General features: G+C 35.5%; 1 protein-coding gene across 17 annotated transcripts in view; it reads right to left on the bottom strand.

The window, feature by feature from the left end:
* The window catches only part of Pard3 (par-3 family cell polarity regulator), a 660013-nt gene that overhangs the window by 157789 nt on the left and 482216 nt on the right, over window positions 1–20008 (bottom strand). For 14 of the 17 annotated variants that reach the window (XM_027928488.3, XM_071599891.1, XM_027928489.2 and 11 more), the window contains one exon: window positions 8671–8781. The exons of the other annotated variants lie outside the window; for them this stretch is intronic. In XM_027928488.3, coding sequence (XP_027784289.2) covers window positions 8671–8781 — 111 coding nt within the window. The remainder of the gene's footprint in view (window positions 1–8670; window positions 8782–20008) is intronic. 17 annotated transcript variants of the gene reach the window in all.

Genomic DNA, 20008 nt, shown 5'->3' with positions numbered 1-20008 from the left:
TCCCTATTTTTTCTTATTTTGCAGCTATAAAATGAAAATACTTAAATTTACCTAGCCCAGTTTTGCTCAGCAGGCATCTAGTGACATTTAAGAAGGAGCTATTTGTGGTTGAATAGGATACCTAGCACAACAGGGATCCCAGGCACACGTAATTAAGCAGTGTCCCTGAGCAATGAGGACAATCAAAAGTGTTTTTTATATTCCCAAAACTTTGGAGAAGAACCTTATTTCCTGAGTTGAGAACTAATGACTTCCTTAGATCAAGAGAATATTGGAAAATGAGAAATTTTTATCAGGAAATCCCAGATCCAAATAAACATAAGCCCCATGGACAGAATACACAAGAGAAATAGCAATTCAAAGTCTAATGTCGAATTTAGCTAAAATTATCAGAGCTTTTTTATTATACACCACTTACCTATTTAAGAGCAATTTTGATAGAAATGCTATTATAAAAGTTATGTTATTATAAAAGCCAGTTATCACTAAATATTAAACATCCATGATGGAAAGTCTACATTAAGTTGAGAGATAATTTTATTGTTTGCAATACACTTTTTGACTGGATTCAGTCAGGGGAGAAAAAAAGAAACAGCTAGCAGAAAGAAGGAAATTAGTTCTTTCTTTAACGCAACAGGATATTAACTTGAAGCTCAATTCTCACTTATCCGACAACCCACTTTACGACTGTGTTTGGTCATTATCAGAGAATCAAATAATCATAGGAAATATCCAGGGGTCCTCAGCATTCACAGAAGTCTTGAAGTTGGAGAATGTGATGAATTTTGATGCAAAAAATAGATATAAACATCATTATATAAATATAAAGCCCAAAATTCTAAATTTGGAGAACCTTCCAAACCAAAGGAGCAGGCTGGGTGGTGGCTCAGTGGTAGAGTGCTTGCCCAGCATGTGTGAGGCACTGGGTGCTACTCTCAGCACCACATACAAATAAACAAACAAACAAAAAAGGTACATCAACAACTAAAAAATACTAAATAAAAAAAAAAGAGCTGGTTTGAGACTGATTTCTAAAGGACTAACCCTATTCAAATTTGTTAAAAGTGGAAATAATCCATTTGGAAGTACAGTACTCCTAGGAAGTTATCATAAAAAGAGAACGGGAACATAGTCTTCTCAAAGTAAGCCCATTCCCAAATAATCTCCCCAAACTTCTTGTACCCCAGTTTAATTATATTACTGATAGGATTTGAATGTTCTTTTTTTTCCAAACTACACACATACACAAACACAGACACACAAATTCACTGGGGGTCAATTTCTAAGAAGTCACTATCTCCAAAGAAATACTCAGCAGCCTGAGGTATTATTCACAAAGCACAGCTCTTAATTGCTTTCTTTTACCCAAATTAAATCCAATGAATATCACAGTCCCACCTATACTACCTCCTAAAAACACTTGATTTTTTTTCTCTTTAAGCTTCAATAATACAAGAAATCGTATTTTTATTGCTTACCTTGTCATCAACAATGTATTTTATCCCCAAGTTTTGAAGTCTCATCACAACATTCCTTTTAACCCTGACAGTTTATGCTGGTCATGAAAACCTTAGCATAAAACTGTAGCATCCCTGGGATGCACCAAGGGAGGATTGCTACTGCAAAGGCTAATCAACCCGGTTACCAGCCTGAACTGCAGGGCACTTCAAAGTTCATTCTAAAAGTGAATGCTAAAAAAATTTGCTAAGCAAATGACAGAGGAAATCCAATTTTAAAAACCAGGAGTGTACTGTGGGTTTGGGGAGCAAAGTTAATAAAAGTCACTGATTTTCTTTATTATACTCTTCTATAGTTGAATGTCTTATTCATTACAAAGTAGACTTTGTAACACTACCAGCACTTCTTCTGATAGTGATTTGTTAGAAGTTGACCCCCCCACAAATATTTTTTCTATGTAATTTGAAAAAAAAAAGAGAACATTCAAATCTATGTTATATATTTCATTCTTTGTGGAGAAACTTAGTTCAAAAAAATAAGATTTGGCTCAGGGGAAAAAATATTTTCAGTGTCCTAATAAAAATAGCATGGTTTCTTAAGGAAACTTTAAAAAGAGATAGTATCTTGCAGTTGAGCTCCTAATGGTTCCAGATGGTCAATGCTATAAAAGGACACCCCCTCCATTCTTTTATTGTGACCCCAAGGTCACAAATTATCTCTAAGATGTAGGAGTCATTAGTTTTCCTCAACAGTCAGGTTGTTGTTCAGCATTATCCATTCCATTTATCTCAGACCAACCCTCAGCAATGACAGAAGAAACTGATTAGTCCAAAACTTAGCCAAAGAAATAAATGTCTATTGCTTTATGCATCTCAGTGAGTCCTTCCCAATTACAAACAAAAGAACTATTCTGAGGTTTAAATTAGTGCAAGCAGCTGTAAGAACTGACATTGATGGACAATAGCATATACTATTTCCCTATCCTTGAAATCTGAAGAAAAAAAATGAAACAACAATTAAAACGTTTTATCAAGATTTAAAAAAAATAGTGAAGAACTTATTATTTCAATTCGTTATGTTGAAACATAAATATTCACACCTTTCCTTTTTGCAAAAAAAAAAAGTCTTTCCCATTATGATAATGAAATTGCCTTGAACCTGCATAGAAAATAATACACAAAATAATGTAATATACTAAATAAAGTAATAAGGTTAATTTCTTTCCTGCTGTCACTAAATTCATGCTAACAGTCTCTCTTCAGCTTGACATCAATTAATGATTTTAATTCCAGTCTCTTGTCACAGTGCTCACCACCCTTTTCTCTAATTAAAATGGATGATGCATGATGAAGATAAAACACACAAGACTTCTGTTCTTGTAACATTTCTATTCATTAATATTTTTGCTTTTTACAATAAATGGCTTTTAGCACTAATTGCAGTATACTAAAATGAAAAGAACTTTTTTATGAATACGAAGTATAGTCTTTACATATCCAGAAAAGGAGGATGCATGGGAATCACAACTGCCTGATCAACTCTTCAGGATAGAAAAATCACTTTTGTACTAAAATTACTCAGTTAGATCACAAAATACCTCTACCTCCAAAGCTTCTTCAATAAAAGGTACATTAAAAAAAGAAATAAAGACTAGAACATATAGAAATTGGCCTTTAATTTATTTTATTTATATTTTTTTGGTGATGTAGGTTGAACTCTTCCATATTCAATCCCTATACCATGGGGTCTAGGCAGTCTTTTTCTTTGTTTTGGTACCAGGGATTGAACCAGGGGAGCTTAACCACTGAGCCACATCCCCAGCCCTTTTTTATTTTTCATTTTGAGACAGGCTGTAACTAAATTGCTTAGGGCCCTTCCAAGTTGCTGAGGCTGGCTTTGATCCTGCGATCCTTCTTCCTCGGCCACCCAAGCCACTGAGATTATAGGTGTGCATCATCATACCCAGAAAGGGATGGACAGTCTTTTAACTGCTTGAATTCTTTAAAAATTATGATTGTGTTACTAGTAAGTAATACTGTGAATACCTTTTTATCTTCTTTCAACTTTTACCATTGTATATTTTAAAACTGATATCATCTCATTAGTATTAATGATGCAATTTAACTTGTCCCCCCACCTACTATAATTTTGCTAAATTGGACATATTGTTGGAAACTAGACCTAGCCCCCAAACTGTCATCTTTAGGGAGCATTCTTTGTTAACTCTGGGCCCACCAGTATTCGCTGTGCAAAGCTCTGCAGTCATGGATTCACAACTCATTGTCTTACATGTTTTCTTTTGGCACTGCTGGGCTAGAAGTGAGGGCCTTGTGCATGCAAGGCAGCACTGTGCCACTGAGCTACAACCCCAGGCTTTTGGCCAATTTTTTAAATGTTAACACATTAAATGTTTTCTCTTAATGAAGGTAAGGAAACAATGTCAAAATGAAATAAATGTTGGTTAAATTAGGAAGAGAGAATTCTAATGAATGGGAGCTGTATGCAGAATGCCAGAAAAACTTGCAAAATGACAAACCAAGAACTAGAAGTGTACCAGTTAAGGACACAGATAGCTCAACAGTCTAGTGCTAAAAACCCAAGGCTTCAAATGATGATTATAACATTGAATAATGGAAAATTTCAAGCCATGTACTTCCTTAGTGGATTTGAAAATACCTCTCACGACTGGGAGGATTTTATAAGAAATTCATGAACTTTTTCATATCTCCACTACAAGCATCAGAACCCTTGGAAATATTTCCAAGCACAACTTACTATATAGATATAGATAATAATATTGTAACAACTATAACTTTGCCAAATAACTATAAAATGTGAGCCAGCTACCATTATAATACTCGCTTAATAGAATGAATAACATATGACATAAATATTATTTGAGAGTTAAGGAACTTGGCCAGAAATATAAGCTACAATTTCATCTTTCAGACTGTCTTTAATTCTTTCTGTCCTTATCTATCTATTCACATACACATTACCCTGTTCCAGAAAACATTCAACATGATTGTCTAAAAATACATAAAAACCCAAAATAAATCAAACAGTAAATAGATGCCAACTTTTTAAAGTATAGGTATATGGACGTATGTATTTTATAAGAAGAAATTAGAGTGGCATACACAAATATTTAACTAGTGGTATTAATACAGATAAATTTTTGTTTTCCTATTTTAAATTTATAAGTTTTCCCCCACAGTTTCTGTAGTTTTCGAATTAGATTATCTTAGAACCAGAGCTTTAAAATACATGTTTTAAGCAGGGGAGAAGTATTTGGAAAAGAGAAAATTTAAAAAGAAAGATGAAAAGTAATAAGATTCATGAGTGCACAAAACAAAATCCATGAAGTAGAGGGGTGTCCCAACCCTAGCTTTAAACTCTATCATAGCTCTACAAAAAAATCTCCAGTTTCTAGAGCCAGTTAGTAGAGTGAGCTGGATATGGTTGAACCAGGGGCCACATCTTTACTTCATATCAGTATTTCCCCAGGAATCTAGGAATTCTGAGAGATGTTAGTGTCCAAGAAGAACAAAAAGAGTGGAACGGGTGGATGTCTTCTCTATTGGGTTGATGTCTTCTCTAAGTTGGGAGAATGATTCTCTATTACTGTTTTGGTGCTTTACAATACATATCAACTTAAGGAGGATTTGGAGAAATAATGAAATAAACATGAATGAACTGGTTTAACTGAGTATTTCTCAAACATATCTGTACACACTAAACACGACTGCTTAACCCCTTTTTCTCCTGCTAAATACTGTTGGGGATGCCCTGTGTCACAAATGTATATATCCAATGGTATATATACTACCTTTTACACATCAGTGGAGATATCATTGTAGCAAAACAGAAAGCCCAAACATGACTACTGATGCTTGGTCAACAGAGGAATCTACACTGTGTTTCATAAAGGAAGCTAAGTAGACTTGAAATTACAGAGATCATTTAATAGAGCGTGTTTTATTATTTGGTTTTGAAGCTCAAAACGGGATGCTGTCTCTAGGCATGCCTGAAAGACCAACTAGGAAAAGACAGTGTGCACTGCCTTCCAGCCATGCTTCATGTGTGCTAGCCTATGCTCAGTGGGCCCAATAGCATCTCTGAAAGGCTAGGTGCCCAGGTTCAGGGCTTTCAACAGTAAATCAGAATAGCAAAACTCAAGACTACTTAACTTCACCCTTGGCATCACCCCAGATTCTCTCTTCTAAAGAGAACTGGGTTGTGCAAGCTCTAGCTTGCAGCAGGCAGCCCTAGCAGAGCCAGCAGACAGACCCACTCGGGGATGTTTCTCATCCATTGCTTCCATTTGGATAGCATTTACTCAAAAACCAAGCTCCCAGGGTTGGCAGCAAGTGGAAGGAAGAGGAAGAAGTTAGTAAGAATGAAATCAAATTTAATCTTAGATCCAGGCTGAGAAGAATCTAGTTTTACTTGCACCATCAGAATAAATCTTAACATTGTAGGAAAAACATTTTAAATCATATGCACCATCCTTTCAATTTTTCAATATTTATATCTTAAGTAATATTCAGGCTGCACAGATGTATGTGGGTGAAAAAATATTTTGGTTTGTGGACATGTCATAACTCATAACTAAGGAATGTCAGGTTTTCTATTTTTATATGGAATCAGCCAAAATGATTTTTGGAACTCCAATAGTTACAGTGGAAAATAATGTTATAGGAAATATTTCACTGCCAGTAAGCAGAGGGAAAAGCTGTGATGAGAACATAAGCAGAGGTTGATTTATTTTCATCTATTCCTCTAATCAAATGTTTCCTAAAGAAGCTGCAGTTTCCATTCTCCAAAGGAGCATTCCATTGCCAATGTCAATAGAAGGAACAGAAGAGATGGCATAGAAAGAAGAGACACCATACCAAAATGACAAATACACTCTGTTTGGTGTACCCCGACAAGTCTCATGCATTCACTTGCTCTATTTCAAAATCCATGAGTTTAAACAAAACACACTTGTAAAAATTGTTGTTAAAGTACAAAGTCAAAGTGCAATAATTCTCTTAAATTATGATCCTAATTGATTTTTTTAATGGACTAGTCACTTGTTCCTTGACCCTAAAAGATTTTTACTCTAAGTCCCCTGTACACTGTAAATTCATTATGACCAACCTAGTTCCCAGAAGTATTGCATCATTAGAGGTACAGAGATGGAGATTAAAAGCAAAACTGAGAAGTGAATGGTGCCTTAGGCAAATTAATAATACAAGTGAAACCATTATGTAAAAATCATTGTTTGGCTGGAAATATCTGACGATGTATTATAAAAGCATTTTGGGAAATGTTGATAGAATTGTGCATTAAAACACATAAGTCACCTTAAACTGCAAAGCAGGAATATTTAGATATGAAAAATGGTACAGGATTAATGAACCTATCCCCTTTGGCGGGTTTTAAGAGATGGAAGAAGTAGAATGGTTCTTTCTATTGTTCTGATTGCTCTAACTAAATGCCATACTTGCCTGTGGATGAATCTGAGCACGTACGTTTACCTGGTATGTTCTCTTTTTAGGCACAGGAAACTCTTTAGGAGAGAAGTTTATCTTCTGAGCAATTAAATGCCATACTGTGCATGCAAAGGAATACTATGCGCTGTCCTAAAAATTGTGAGCTTATTAATAAGTTTGGAAATCAATCTCAAAATTCATGAGAACTAATGGGAGTCCTAATAAACAAGGCAACATGATTTTTAAAACTTGGGCAGGGGTTGTAGCTCAGTGGTAGAATGCTCACCTAGCATGTGTGAGGCACTGGGTTTGATCCTCAGCACCACATAAAAAAAATAGAATAAAGAGATTGTGTCCACCTAAAAATCTAAAAAATAAATATTTAAAATAAAAAAAAACTAAAATTGGGGACTGAGATGTATAACTCAGCAAGAGTACTTGTATAGCACACAGGAGCCCTTCATTTAATTCTCAGCACCGACAAAACCAAAAATAAATAAAAATTAAATTGTGGAGTGAACCAGCAGAATAAACCCAGATTTACATCATAAAACTCCATGTTTTCCCTGTGTATATATTTTGAAAAGTTACAGAGAATCAGAGTCATCATTCCACTCTGACAAAAATGAAACAAAAACACACATGCACAAAAAATGAGAACCAAAAAGCCTTAAGGGTATTGAAAAGATGAATAAAAATATCCAAACACTAATCTCCTTTAAAGAAAACCATCCTGGGATAACATTTTGAGTTTGTTTCATTCATTGCTGTAAGACTAAAAGCACCCCACCTCTAGAATTGTAAGAAAACATTGAATTTGACCTCAAGGTTGTGGGTTTAGAATCCTAGTTCTGGACAAGATTTAGCTTTTATAAACTTGATCAGGGTACCAGAAACTCACTTAAACCCCAGATTATTAAAAGTAAAATAGACATAGTGCCCCTTGCTCTGGCCACTATGAACACCAAATATAAGAGTACAAAGAGGAGTTCACTGTGAGCCTTGTAAACTCCAATAACAAAAGTGTGGCACTGCTTTCTCATCCCCTAGAAATTTAACAAGGAAATCCTCATCAGTTTATAAAAGTGGTTTTCAAGTGGCTGCTTAAAGTAACTCTTAATTCACTTTACTGGTCTTTGGGTTCTCAACATGGAATGATCTAACAATAAACAACCATCTTTCTGGAAGATGGAAGAAAACGTAAGTGGAAAAATAGCACAAAATGTGAAGATAGTGAAATAAAAGAATTAGGAAATAAATGTCACATTGGAAAGAAAAAAAATTGTGAAAAACTAACAGCTCTGAATTCTTATTATGAAGTAAGAGATTCAAAAGGAGATATAAAAATTCAAATTATTTTCAAGTGAGTATTTCTTAAGCATTACTTTCATATAATGCATATGCATAGTTGGTTGAGGCAGGATTTTAAACAATTTTTTTGTATATTTAAAGCAATTATAAATTCAGTATTAATTTATTCTCCTACCTCCTATGTAAAAGTTCTGAACTAAAACCACTGACATACACTTTGGCTCAAATAAGGTTTTCTTTCTCTCTCTTTAAAAAACAACAATAAAACTTTCATTACAATATAGTCACCTCGTAACCATCAGTATTTAGGTTGACACAGAAAATAAAATTAAATGCAAAATATTAACATTATAAAAAGAAAGCAGAAAGAAAGAAACAGAACCTCTTTCTAATGACGTTAAACAAAATAACTGAAGTCTACCTCTCCTGTTCCTGCTTCATTCGTATTCTCTCCTCTTCTGACGTAAAGGAGTCCTGTATTTTTATTTTACCCGTTTTCTCAATCTTGTCATCTTTCCGATGTTTGCCAAACCTGTTGGTAACAAAAAATTCTAACTTGTCAATACATACAAAATGAGTTTTCTTTCCTTTGTAATAAAGACACATATTTAGAGAAACAGCCCCTTCTTCAAAATGATGGCCAAAAATGTCCCTTGCCATCAGTATTAATAATTTTCAATCAGAATATCTTACTCTTTTTCAGGTAGAACATTCCAGAGAAAGCACTATTGGGAAATGGCCTCAGTATCCTTATTGTTTTTGGCAAAACAAAACCAAAAATGAGCAATAAGACATGCAGTTTTTCCTTATGCAACAAACACTATCCCTAGAGGACCAAGTGCTTGAGTACCTCAGATGGCAGAAGAAGAAAAGATCTGCCCTGGAATTCTATCCACTGTCCTAAAGATTGTGAGCTTATTAATTTCTCTCAGGAATAAAGAATGATAATCCACAATCATCTATTTAATAATCTTTCCATAAACAACTATTCCTCTTTATTTTCTCAGCCTGGTTTATTGGAAACATTCATCACAGTTTAGAAACTGACAAACAAGGCCATGTTTGCAAGGTTTAAAGCAGAAAGGATAATTTACACTGCTATAATACTTTGAGCTTATTAAATTGAAAGCTTTAAGGCATTCTCATCAAATGCTCTCCTAAGTCTGATGAAAAGCGATTGCTGAATGTGGCATCTTTGACTTGGAAATCTAGATTTGATCAAAAACAAATATAAGGAACAAACACATGATTGAAAAATGGCTCACAAACTGCTACGGATGGATGCTGACCTCAAGGCTCCTTAAGCAAACACTAACATTTTTCTATTCTGGCATGCAAAGTTCCCAGAAACCTGAAGCTTGATATCAATTCTTTTTCCTGCTGTCATTTTTCCCTATAAGAGATCACTCAGCCTGTGATGCACGTTCTCTATGTCCTAAAAGTCCTAGTCATCTGTGGAGAGCTATAGGCCACCTGATATTTCAAACCAGAAAACTTTTATAATTATGCAACTAAGCATTTATAAATAAAATATATTGCATATTTCTATCTAAGAAGGAACCAGGAATCTAACTTATGGAGATATTAAATATCATAAAAGAAGAAAGGGATGCACCAAAAGTTGAGATAAAGAAGAAAAAAAAATATTTCAATTAACAACTTGGTTAATGGTATAGGTCATTTTCTTATCAATATCAATCTGAGTTTAAATACTTCATTACACATGAAGTATCCATGAGAATAACTTACATGGTAATTAAGGCTCCAGTATGTTTGCAAAGAGGTTTATAAACAAAGAGGGATTTTTTCATGTACTTGTTGATTGACTGTATGTCCTCCTCTGAGAAGTGTCTGTTCAGGTCCTTGGCCCATTTGTTGATTGGGTTGTTTGTTATCTTATTGTCTAATTTTTGGAGTTCTTTGTATACTCTGGATATTAGGGCTCTATCTGAAGTGTGAGGAGTAAAGATTTGTTCCCAGGATGTAGGCTCTCTATTTACCTCTCTTATTGTTTCTTTAGCTGAGAAAAAACTTTTTAGTTTGAGTAAGTCCCATTTGTTGATTCTAGTTATTAACTTTTGTGCAAATTGGTGCAGCCAATTTGGAAAGCAGTATGGAGATTTCTTGGAAAGCTGGGAATGGAGCCACCATTTGACCCAGCTATTCCCCTTCTTGGTCTATTCCCTAAAGACCTAAAAAGAGCATGCTACAGGGACACTGCTACATCAATGTTCACAGCAGCTCAATTCACAATAGCAAGACTGTGGAACCAACCCAGATGCCCTTCAATAGACGAATGGATTAAAAAAATGTGGCATTTATACACAATGGAGTATTACTCTGCATTAAAAAATGACAAAATCATAGAATTTGCAGGGAAATGGATGGCACTAGAGCAGATTATGCTAAGTGAAGCTAGCCAATCCCTAAAAAACAAATGCCAAATGTCTTCTTTGATATAAGGAGAGTAACTAAGAACAGAGTAGGGACGAAGAGCATGAGAAGAAGATTAACATTAAACAGAGATGAGAGGTGGGAGGGAAAGGGAGAGAAAAGGGAAATTGCATGGAAATGGAAGGAGACCCTCAGGGTTATACAAAAGAACATACAAGAGGAAATGAGGGGAAAGGGAAAAATAATACAAGGGGGAGAAATGAAGGTCAGTAGAGGGGGTAGAGAGAGAAGAGGGGTGGGGAGGGGAGGGGAGGGGGGATAGCAGAGGATAGGAAAGGTAGCAGAACATGACAGTCACTAGTATGGCAATATGTAAATCAATGGATGTGTAATTGATGTGATTCTGCAATCTGTATATGGGCTAAAAATGGGAGTTCATAACCCACTTGAAGCAAAGTGTGAAAGATGATATATCAAGAACTATGTAATGTTTTGAACAACCAACAATAAAAAAAAATTTAAAAAAAAAACAAAGAGGGAAACACTCTTAAAATGCTAAAAAAAAGAAAGTTAAAATACTCCCACCACTATTCCTTTTAAATTGAATACTATACTATTAGAAAGAAAGAAAACAGGCATCAAATTAACTCTATAAAGCAAACCTATCATTAACATTTAATTTTGTTTGGAAACTAGGAAATCATTAATTGCAAAAAAAGAAAAGAAGAAAGAAAAAAATATCCCCAAGAACTTAAGTTTAGAATGTAACCACTACTCACAAGGGATAAAATATATGCTGTGCTTTTAAAACTAATAAATCCACAGCATTAAAAAATAAAAGACTTTGTTTTTTATCCATATATCAGTAATGCCTCAGAGTTAAGCAAAATGATGGGCTTTATAAAATGAATGAGTAACATTCATTCATTCATAAATAATTGAGGAATAATGAGCAAACAAACATAAAAAAAAACCACATCTCAGTAGAAGCCAACAACTAAAACACAATTTTCATTCATTTGACAAAAAAAAGTTGGCCTCGTGGAATGAATTTGGAAGTACTCCCTCTTTTTCTATTTCCTGAAATAGCTTGAAAAGTATTGGTATTAGTTCTTCTTTAAAGGTTTTGTAAAACTCTGCTGTATATCCATCCGGTCCTGGGCTTTTCTTGGTTGGTAGTCTTATGATGGCTTCTTCTATTTCCTCAATTGATATTGGTCTGTTTAAGTTATGTATATCCTCCTGACTCAATCTGGGCAGATCATAAGACTTAAGAAATTTATCGATGTCTTCACTATCTTATATTTTATTGGAATATAGGGTTTCAAAATAATTTCTAATTATCTTTTGTATTTCTGTAGTGTCTGTTGTGATATTGTCTTTTTCATCCCGTATGTTAGTAATTTGAGTTCTCTCTCTTCTTCTCTTCCTTAGCATGGCTAAGGGTCTGTCGATCTTATTTATTTTTTCAAAGAACCAACTTTTAGTTTTGTCAATTTTTTCAATTGTTTCTTTTGTTTCAATTTCATTAATTTCAGCTCTGATTTTAGTTATTTCTTGCCTTCTACTACCTTTGCTGTTGTTTTGCTATTCTTTTTCTAGGGCTTTGAGATGAAGTGTGAGATCATTTATTTGTTGTTTTTTTTTCTTTTTTTGAGGAATGAACTCCAGATAAATAGAAGAAGACCTTAGAAGATAGAAAGATATACCCTGTTCATGGATAGGCAGAACTAATATCATTAAAATGGCCATATTACCAAAAGTACACTATAGGTTTAATGCTATGCCAATCAAAATCCCAACGGCATTCCTCGCAGAAATAGAAAAAGCAATCATGAAATTCATCTGGAAAAATAAAAGACCCAGAATAGCTAAAGCAATTCTAAGCAGGAAGAGTGAAACAGGTGAAATAGCGATACCAGATTTTACACTATACTACAGAGCAATAGTAACAAAAACAGCATGGTACTGGCACCAAAACAGGCTGGTAGACCAATGGTACAGAATAGAGGACACAGAGATGAATCCACAAAATTACAACTACCTTATATTAGACAAAGGTGCTAAAAGCATGCAATGGAGAAAGGATAGCATCTTCAACAAATGGTGCTGGGATAACTGGAAATCCATATGCAACAAAATGAAATTGAATCCCTTTCTCTCACCATGCACAAAAGTTAACTCAAAATGGATCAAGGAGCTAGGAATCAGACCAGAGACTCTGCATCTGACAGAAGAAAAAGTTGGCCCTAATCTCCATCTCGTGGGGTCGGGCTCCAAATTCCTTAATAGGACACCTATAGCACAAGAGTTAAAATCAAGAATCAACAAATGGGACGTATTCAAACTAAAAAGTTTTTTTCTCAGCAAGAGAAATAATAAGTGAGGTAAATAGGGAGCCTACATCCTGGGAACAAATTTTTACCCCTCACACTTCAGATAGAGCTCTAATCTCCAGAATATACAAAGAACTCGAAAAATTAAACAACAAGAAAACAAATTACCCAATCAACAAATGGGCCAAGGACCTGAACAAACACTTCTCAGAGGAGGATATACAATCAATCAACAAGTACACAAAAAAATGCTCACCATCTCTAGCAATCAGAGAAATGCAAATTAAAACCACTCTAAGATACCATCTCACTCTAGTAAGAATGGCAGCCATTATGAAGTCAAACAATAACAAGTGCTGGCGAGGATGTGGGGAAAAGGGTACACTTGTACATTGCTGGTGGGACTGCAAAGTGGTTCAGCCAATTTGGAAAGCAGTATGGAGATTCCTTGGAAATCTAGAAATGGAACCACCATTTGACCCAGCTATTCCCCTTCTCGGACTATACCCAAAAGATCTAAAAAGAGCATACTACAGGGACACAGCTACATCAATGTTCATAGCAGCACAATTCACAATAGCTAGACTGTGGAACCAACCTAGATGCCCTTCAATAGATGAATGAATAAAAAAAAAATGTGGCATTTATACACAATGGAATATTACCCCAAATCATGGCATTTGCAGGTAAATGGATGGCATTAGAGAAGATTATGCTAAGTGAAGCTAGCCAATCCCCCCCAAAAAAACAAATGCCGAAAGTTTTCTCTGATATAAGCGGGGAGACTCAAAGTGGGGTAGGGAGGGAGAGCATGGGAGGAAGATTATTTCCAGACAGGGAAGAAGGGTGGGATGGAAAGGGAGGGGGAAGGGGAATAGCAAGGATGGAGGAATGTGATGGTCATCATTATACAAAATATATGTAAGAGGATTTGAAGTTGGTGTCAACATACCTTATAGACAAACAGAGATATGAAAAATTGTGGCATATGTGTGTATTAACAATTGTAATACAAAAAAAAAAGAGTACATGTACAATGGCATAATTTGGCATGAACATACTTTATATACAGAGTTAAGAAAACTTGTGGCTGTAAATGGGTAATAATGAGTTTAATACATTCCACTATTGTCATGTATGTAAAAAAAAAAAAAAAGTGAAAGCTGAAGAGAAAAAGAGATGAGAGGAAATGAAGTAGGCCCAGAGCACACAGGACTTTGAAGACCACACAGGAGGTGAGACCAAAAGGCACTGAGGCTTTCCAAATACTGGAGTGACACGGGTGACGTATTAATGATACTGGCAGCAGTGGGAAGAACACACTGTAAGTAAAAAAGAATAGTTAGGAGGGAAAAAGAATTAAGAGGCTACGGTTGTAAGTCGGGTGACAGTGGAGGAAACTTCGGTATATTCCAACAATAGCACTAACAGAATTTGCTGATGGGGAGGCCACGGGTGTGAGGGGGAGGGAAGTCAGCAATGATTCCAGGTTTAACCGAGGAACTGGAAGAAGGGGGTTAATATTCAGTGAGACATATGGGGCCTGAGAAAGAGAAGATTTGGTGGCCCAGAGGCACAGGTGATGTCACAGCAAAGATTCAAGGGAGAGTGCCGAACTGGACCAATTGCTTCGAGTGACATCAGTCTGTACATGGCATGGAAAGCCATGGGATTCGGTTTTTATCCTTTCAATTCTGCAATGCTGAAGAGTTTGGAAGTATAAAGTATATTTATTTCTAACTTCTAGAAAAGTATAAGTTTAAATTTTAATATATTTATTTATAATCATATATTTCCAAAGGTAAATCATTTTAACCATTTAATTTTCCCATTCATGAATGTCCTTCAAATGATACAATGTGCCTAATATTAACTCTTTTTTTTTTTACAACATTGTGCTGGTTCACACTATAAATTAGATAAATTCAACCCTGCTTCGTATTTGAGAAATACTATGCAACAACACATAATGATACAGTATTCAATCTGTGCCAAAAGGCACAGTTTTATAAGAAGATAATGCATATGTGTTGAGCTAGTAATGCTGGGGGGAAATTGAGACAGACTTGATTTTTGCATTTTTAAAACAGTACTTGTTTATTTATTTTTGTAGTGCTTGGGGGTTGAATCCAGGGCCTCGTGCATTGGTATATAAGTGTTCTTCCACTGAAATATACCCACAGCACATTTTTGCATGTTTTAAAACAGCTTAGATATTTTCAGTCCAAACATTGAGTTCAATTAACCGTATCAAAATACTTTTTTTTTTAAATGTTTTTGGTCCTGTTTTATGAAAGAAGTCTCAGTTTGTTCACCAAATCTCATGTATATGAATTCATTCTCTTACCTTTCAGCTTTTTATCTTACATACAAACAAACAGAAGGAAAAAAAAAAGAGGGAAATCCTGATTTACATTTAAGAATGCATTTTTTTCTTATTGTGTTTGGTAGCAAAATATTAATTTCTTATATCACCTCATAATAATGAGAATAACTAGTACATTATTTGCAAATTTGTAATCAAACTATTATAGAATAATTTCCTGTTTTTTTAATATTACAGATTCAACATTAATGTATGAAAAAGTAAAAAAAAAAAAGTGTTGATAAAATGTTTATAGATTAACATTTGGACATTTCCCTTAATACCTGCTTTAGTTAATAAATTATGAGATTTCTTTAAGGCATACCATAAAATCATAGCATTTATGATTGGAACAAAAATGGATCCCTCAGTTCTAATTTTCTTAATGGAATGAAATAAAGACTATAAGTAAAAAAATATACTAACCATTCTAGAGTGCAAAAAACAAAAATTAAAGTTATCTGTACCCTCATTCACTCTAATTGCCAGCATATTCGACAGGTTTTTGTTTTGTTTTGGGACTGGGGATTAACCCCAGGGGTGCTTTACCCCTGAGCTACTAGCCCTTTTTACTTTATTTTACAAAAGGGTCTCCCTAAATTGCTCAGGCTGGCCTCAAACTTGCAATCCTGAGTTGCTGGGATTGTAGGTGTGCACCATGGCGCCCAGTTTACTGTCTTTTGTAATCAATGGTTGTTTAATTCTTCCTGAAAAGGCAGAGGGTGGTCACTGAAAAGTGTCAGCCTCCCAGCTGAAATCAGTCATCAACCTCAGAAGATAAGCATTCAATAGCAAGATGCTTAACAGCTTGGAAAGTATCAATTACTTAGATACTAATATCTTTTTAAAAGCCATGGATGAATGAAAGTCAGCTTTTTTTTTTTTTTTAATAGAAAAGCAGACCTGGAAATATACTGAGCTCATGGTAGGTCCAGGAAACAAACCCATTCTGAACAGAGAATTAGTGTTTTACTAACTGCCCCCTGATGGACCCACACAGATATCCCCCAGGGAAAAATGCTACCACCCAACAGATGTGAGGCTAAGAAGTAGAGTGGCCACCTCCTCCAGTGCCTCAGGGAATCTGCTAGTCCTGTTAACATGGGAGAATGCCTTTTTTAAAAACAGAGAAATGAAAGAGAAATACAGAGCTTGGAAAAACAAAAACAAAAACAAAAAAAAACAAAAACAAAAAAAGTTGATAGAGTTGACACCCGGGGGAAAACACATAGAAAAACACAAGCCAAAGTAACATTGCAGTCTCCTTCCCAGAAAGACAGTGGGTGAGCCTCATTCAGAGCAGGACTTTAACAATTCTTAAACACTGGGCTTTCCTCATAAAGGATTCAGCAACGTTTACATTCTGCTCAAGTAATCTCAAAGTAATCTGCTAAATGGGTTTTACTATGACATATTATAGATGAACTCATTGCTGTCTGTGAGAGCAGCCATGTGTCATCACCGTCAAAAATGACAGGCACGAAGCACACTTCTGACCAGTGGGAACAGCGAACAAACAAAACCACCATGGGAGGTTGAGTCGTGAAAAATTAACCACTGTTAAAAGAGTTTCATTGCTATTGAACCATTATTTTGGTTTTTAATAAAGTAACATAATTCTCTCTGCAGTATAAACACTGCTGACGTATTTTACCATTTAAATTGTGATATTTTTACTGCCCATAAAATTAGAGGTCTCTAGAAAAAAATTGCAGTGAATGAAGACACTTAGTATCCTGCTATAAATGGAATAAAAAAATCATAATTGTTTTTGTAATGAAGGGGCTTTTCCAAATACCACATTCGAAAATATAACGTGGTAAAAAGAAAGTCTTAAAAATTTTGGGCCATGCTTAAAAATGGATGGACAAGATATCTAGAACCAGGTCTTGGAGGATTTGAAGAATAACTTTAAAATAAGATTTCCTTAAAAAAAAAAATCCCTACTGAGATGTGACTGAAATCTGGTATTCCCCACTGCTAATTATCACGGTCTTCAAGTCCAAGGTGGGCTTTACTACATTACTTGTCTGACTATTTACCCTAAGAAATCTGTAAGTTAAGTGACACTGCTTCTCTGGGAAGGAGAACTTAAAATGAATAGAATATGAATTCAGTGTCAGCTATCAAAAGCCACTTGTACTCCCCAATGCTGGACTCCCATACTGGAGGAGTTAATGGAGACATGGAACTCAATATTCTGTCCTGTATTTTGCCTGTCTTTCTTAAAAAAATGTATTTATTTTTTAGTTGTAGTTGGACGCAATACCTTTATTTTATTTATTTTTATGTGGTGCTGAGAATCAAACCCAGGGCCTCGCACATGCTAGGCGAGTGCTCTACCACTGAGCCACAACCCCAGCCCCTATGCCTGTCTTTTCTAAGTATCTGCATCACCACATGATTTATTCTATCACCTTTTCTCTCCAAGAATTCATTTTCTCTTTCTGAAATCTTCTAGTTATTTCTGGTGGATGCATGTGTTTGTATAGCCATTGCATAACCTGTCTCTGACCGCTGCCTTCAGTGATAATTCTTCCATTTGCCCTCAAGGTCCTCGAGAGATAACAGCTGCCCAGTGAGCAAGATCCACTACAGCCAAGATCCACTACAGCCAAATTAAGTAACCTGCAGGATGTCATTCCTGAGTCCCAATCCAGTTCTCTGAAGAGCCCAGACACATTGTTCACACAAGTCAAAGTAAAACCATAAGGGCTGGGGATGCAACTCAGTGGCAGAGCATTGGCCTAGCCCTGGGTTCCATCCCCAGCACCACAAAAAGAAAAGCAAGAGCATGAGCGTTAAACCATTCCTCTGTAGACCTTTAAGCCATACTTTTCAAAATTAAACAGTTTGTGACGCAAGTTTCTCTAGAAACCTTTCTTCAATTGATTCAAGTAATATCTTTCCCCACATTCTTGGTGTTTTAATGTCCCTCAACTTATCACTCTAGTCTAACACAATCATGAACTGCTCTAAATTTTCTCTAAAGAAAAAAAAATCTTGCCATATATATCTTTGTAAATTCTCTTGTATTCTTGTCTATATGCACTGAATGGTTCTGGAAATCAGAAATTAGTCTCCTAGAACAATGTATTATTTGACAGAAGAAATTGAGGTCACAGAGGTACTAGGAGCTTCCCAGTCATAATACAAGCTCAGACTAGAGTTTAGGTCTCTTCACAGGTGGATCTAAGCTTGAATACTCCTACAAGAAAACGAAATTCCAAGATCTATGAAGCTTACTTTGTGCAATTCCTACATAAGACATATAAGTGAGTAACTAATGAATGCTCTTTTGATTACTTAATTACAGATAACTAAAATTGATTGAACTCCTATTATGTTCTTTATATCATTAATTACCAATCAGAATACAGGGAGAGGTTGTAATCCTCCTGTCAAGCAGGGGAAGCCTGGGTCAAGAAGCACATGAGAATCTAATGATCTGTTAGGTCACAGAACAATTAAGTAGCAAAGCCAGAATTCAGACTTACGATTTTTACCCTACCTACTCACCTAAGAAGCTTATGAACCAAAGACACACTATGCTTTTATGCTCAGAGCAGTTGTTTAATAAAATCTTTGTTTAAATAAATGTGATAAGTTTTGCATTGCCTGTAGCATTTCAGTCAAGAGGACACTGCTCCTGAATGGAATTTGTCTATAAATACCAGGCATTTGAAGGCCAGGTCAAGAACTGCTCCTAATCATTAGAAAGGACCATAACGCTGCCCACATACCCATTCACAAGACACTGCCAACATTTCTAAATGTAAGGATCCTCCAAATGTTAAAATCACTTGTCCTGGTATATGCAAATACTGTCAGGCTGTGGCAGAAGCATATCAAACTGCCCACACCCAGAGAGTAAAACAGCAAGGAGCACCCTTCAGCCATTTGTCTTTTGTAATGCTGTGCTCCTGGTTTCTGGCCATAGTTTTTAATACTTCAGTCTCCATTTTACAAATGAAATAAAGGAGAAAAATAAGTCACTTCTAATATGTCCTTCCTGTGCAAGATCTTACATATTTTAGTGACATTTTAAGAAATCGCTGCCATGAAAGCGCACTGATTTGCTCAGCGGTAGATTGTGGCAACGCTGGATGAATCAGGGAAGAGGAGGCTGATTATGAAAAGCAGAAAGCTCCTATTTAGGCAAAAAAAAAAAAAAAAAAGTCTTGGTAATCAACAATGATGAGAAGGGAGCCAGAGAAAAAGGGGACATGACAACTTGATAGTGCTTTTTGTAAGACAGGGTGCAGTTTTGAGCTGGTAGAGTTTAGCAGGGGTTCTCTTTAAAAGGGAATTCACAAACTTGAGGATCATTATTTGTGTAGTTTTCATCATTGCTAGACTGATTAGATTAAATAAACCAAATTTGTGTTGCTTGGCATGGAGGGAAAAAGAAATAACTTTTTTTCTTTTTTAAAGAAAAAAAAATCTTCTACTTAATCAAGCCTTAGATGTGCAATGTACCTTTAATGGATAACATATCATTTTCAGGAGTTCCATTAAATGTCCCTTTAAGCGTGCTCTTACCCTGGCATAGCCTTTGTTACCCCAATCAACCATGTGCTGATATACTTCGTAACCTGACACTTCAGAATTCCCAGAAGTATATGGAACAAGGAATATTAAAACAATAATTGAGAAATTGAAAA

The sequence above is a fragment of the Marmota flaviventris genome, chromosome 12 (assembly GCF_047511675.1).
Source record: "Marmota flaviventris isolate mMarFla1 chromosome 12, mMarFla1.hap1, whole genome shotgun sequence".
Lineage (NCBI taxonomy): Eukaryota > Metazoa > Chordata > Mammalia > Rodentia > Sciuridae > Marmota > Marmota flaviventris.
The sequence above is the reverse complement of the archived record's forward strand: the minus strand, read 5'-3'. Positions and strand labels throughout refer to the sequence as shown.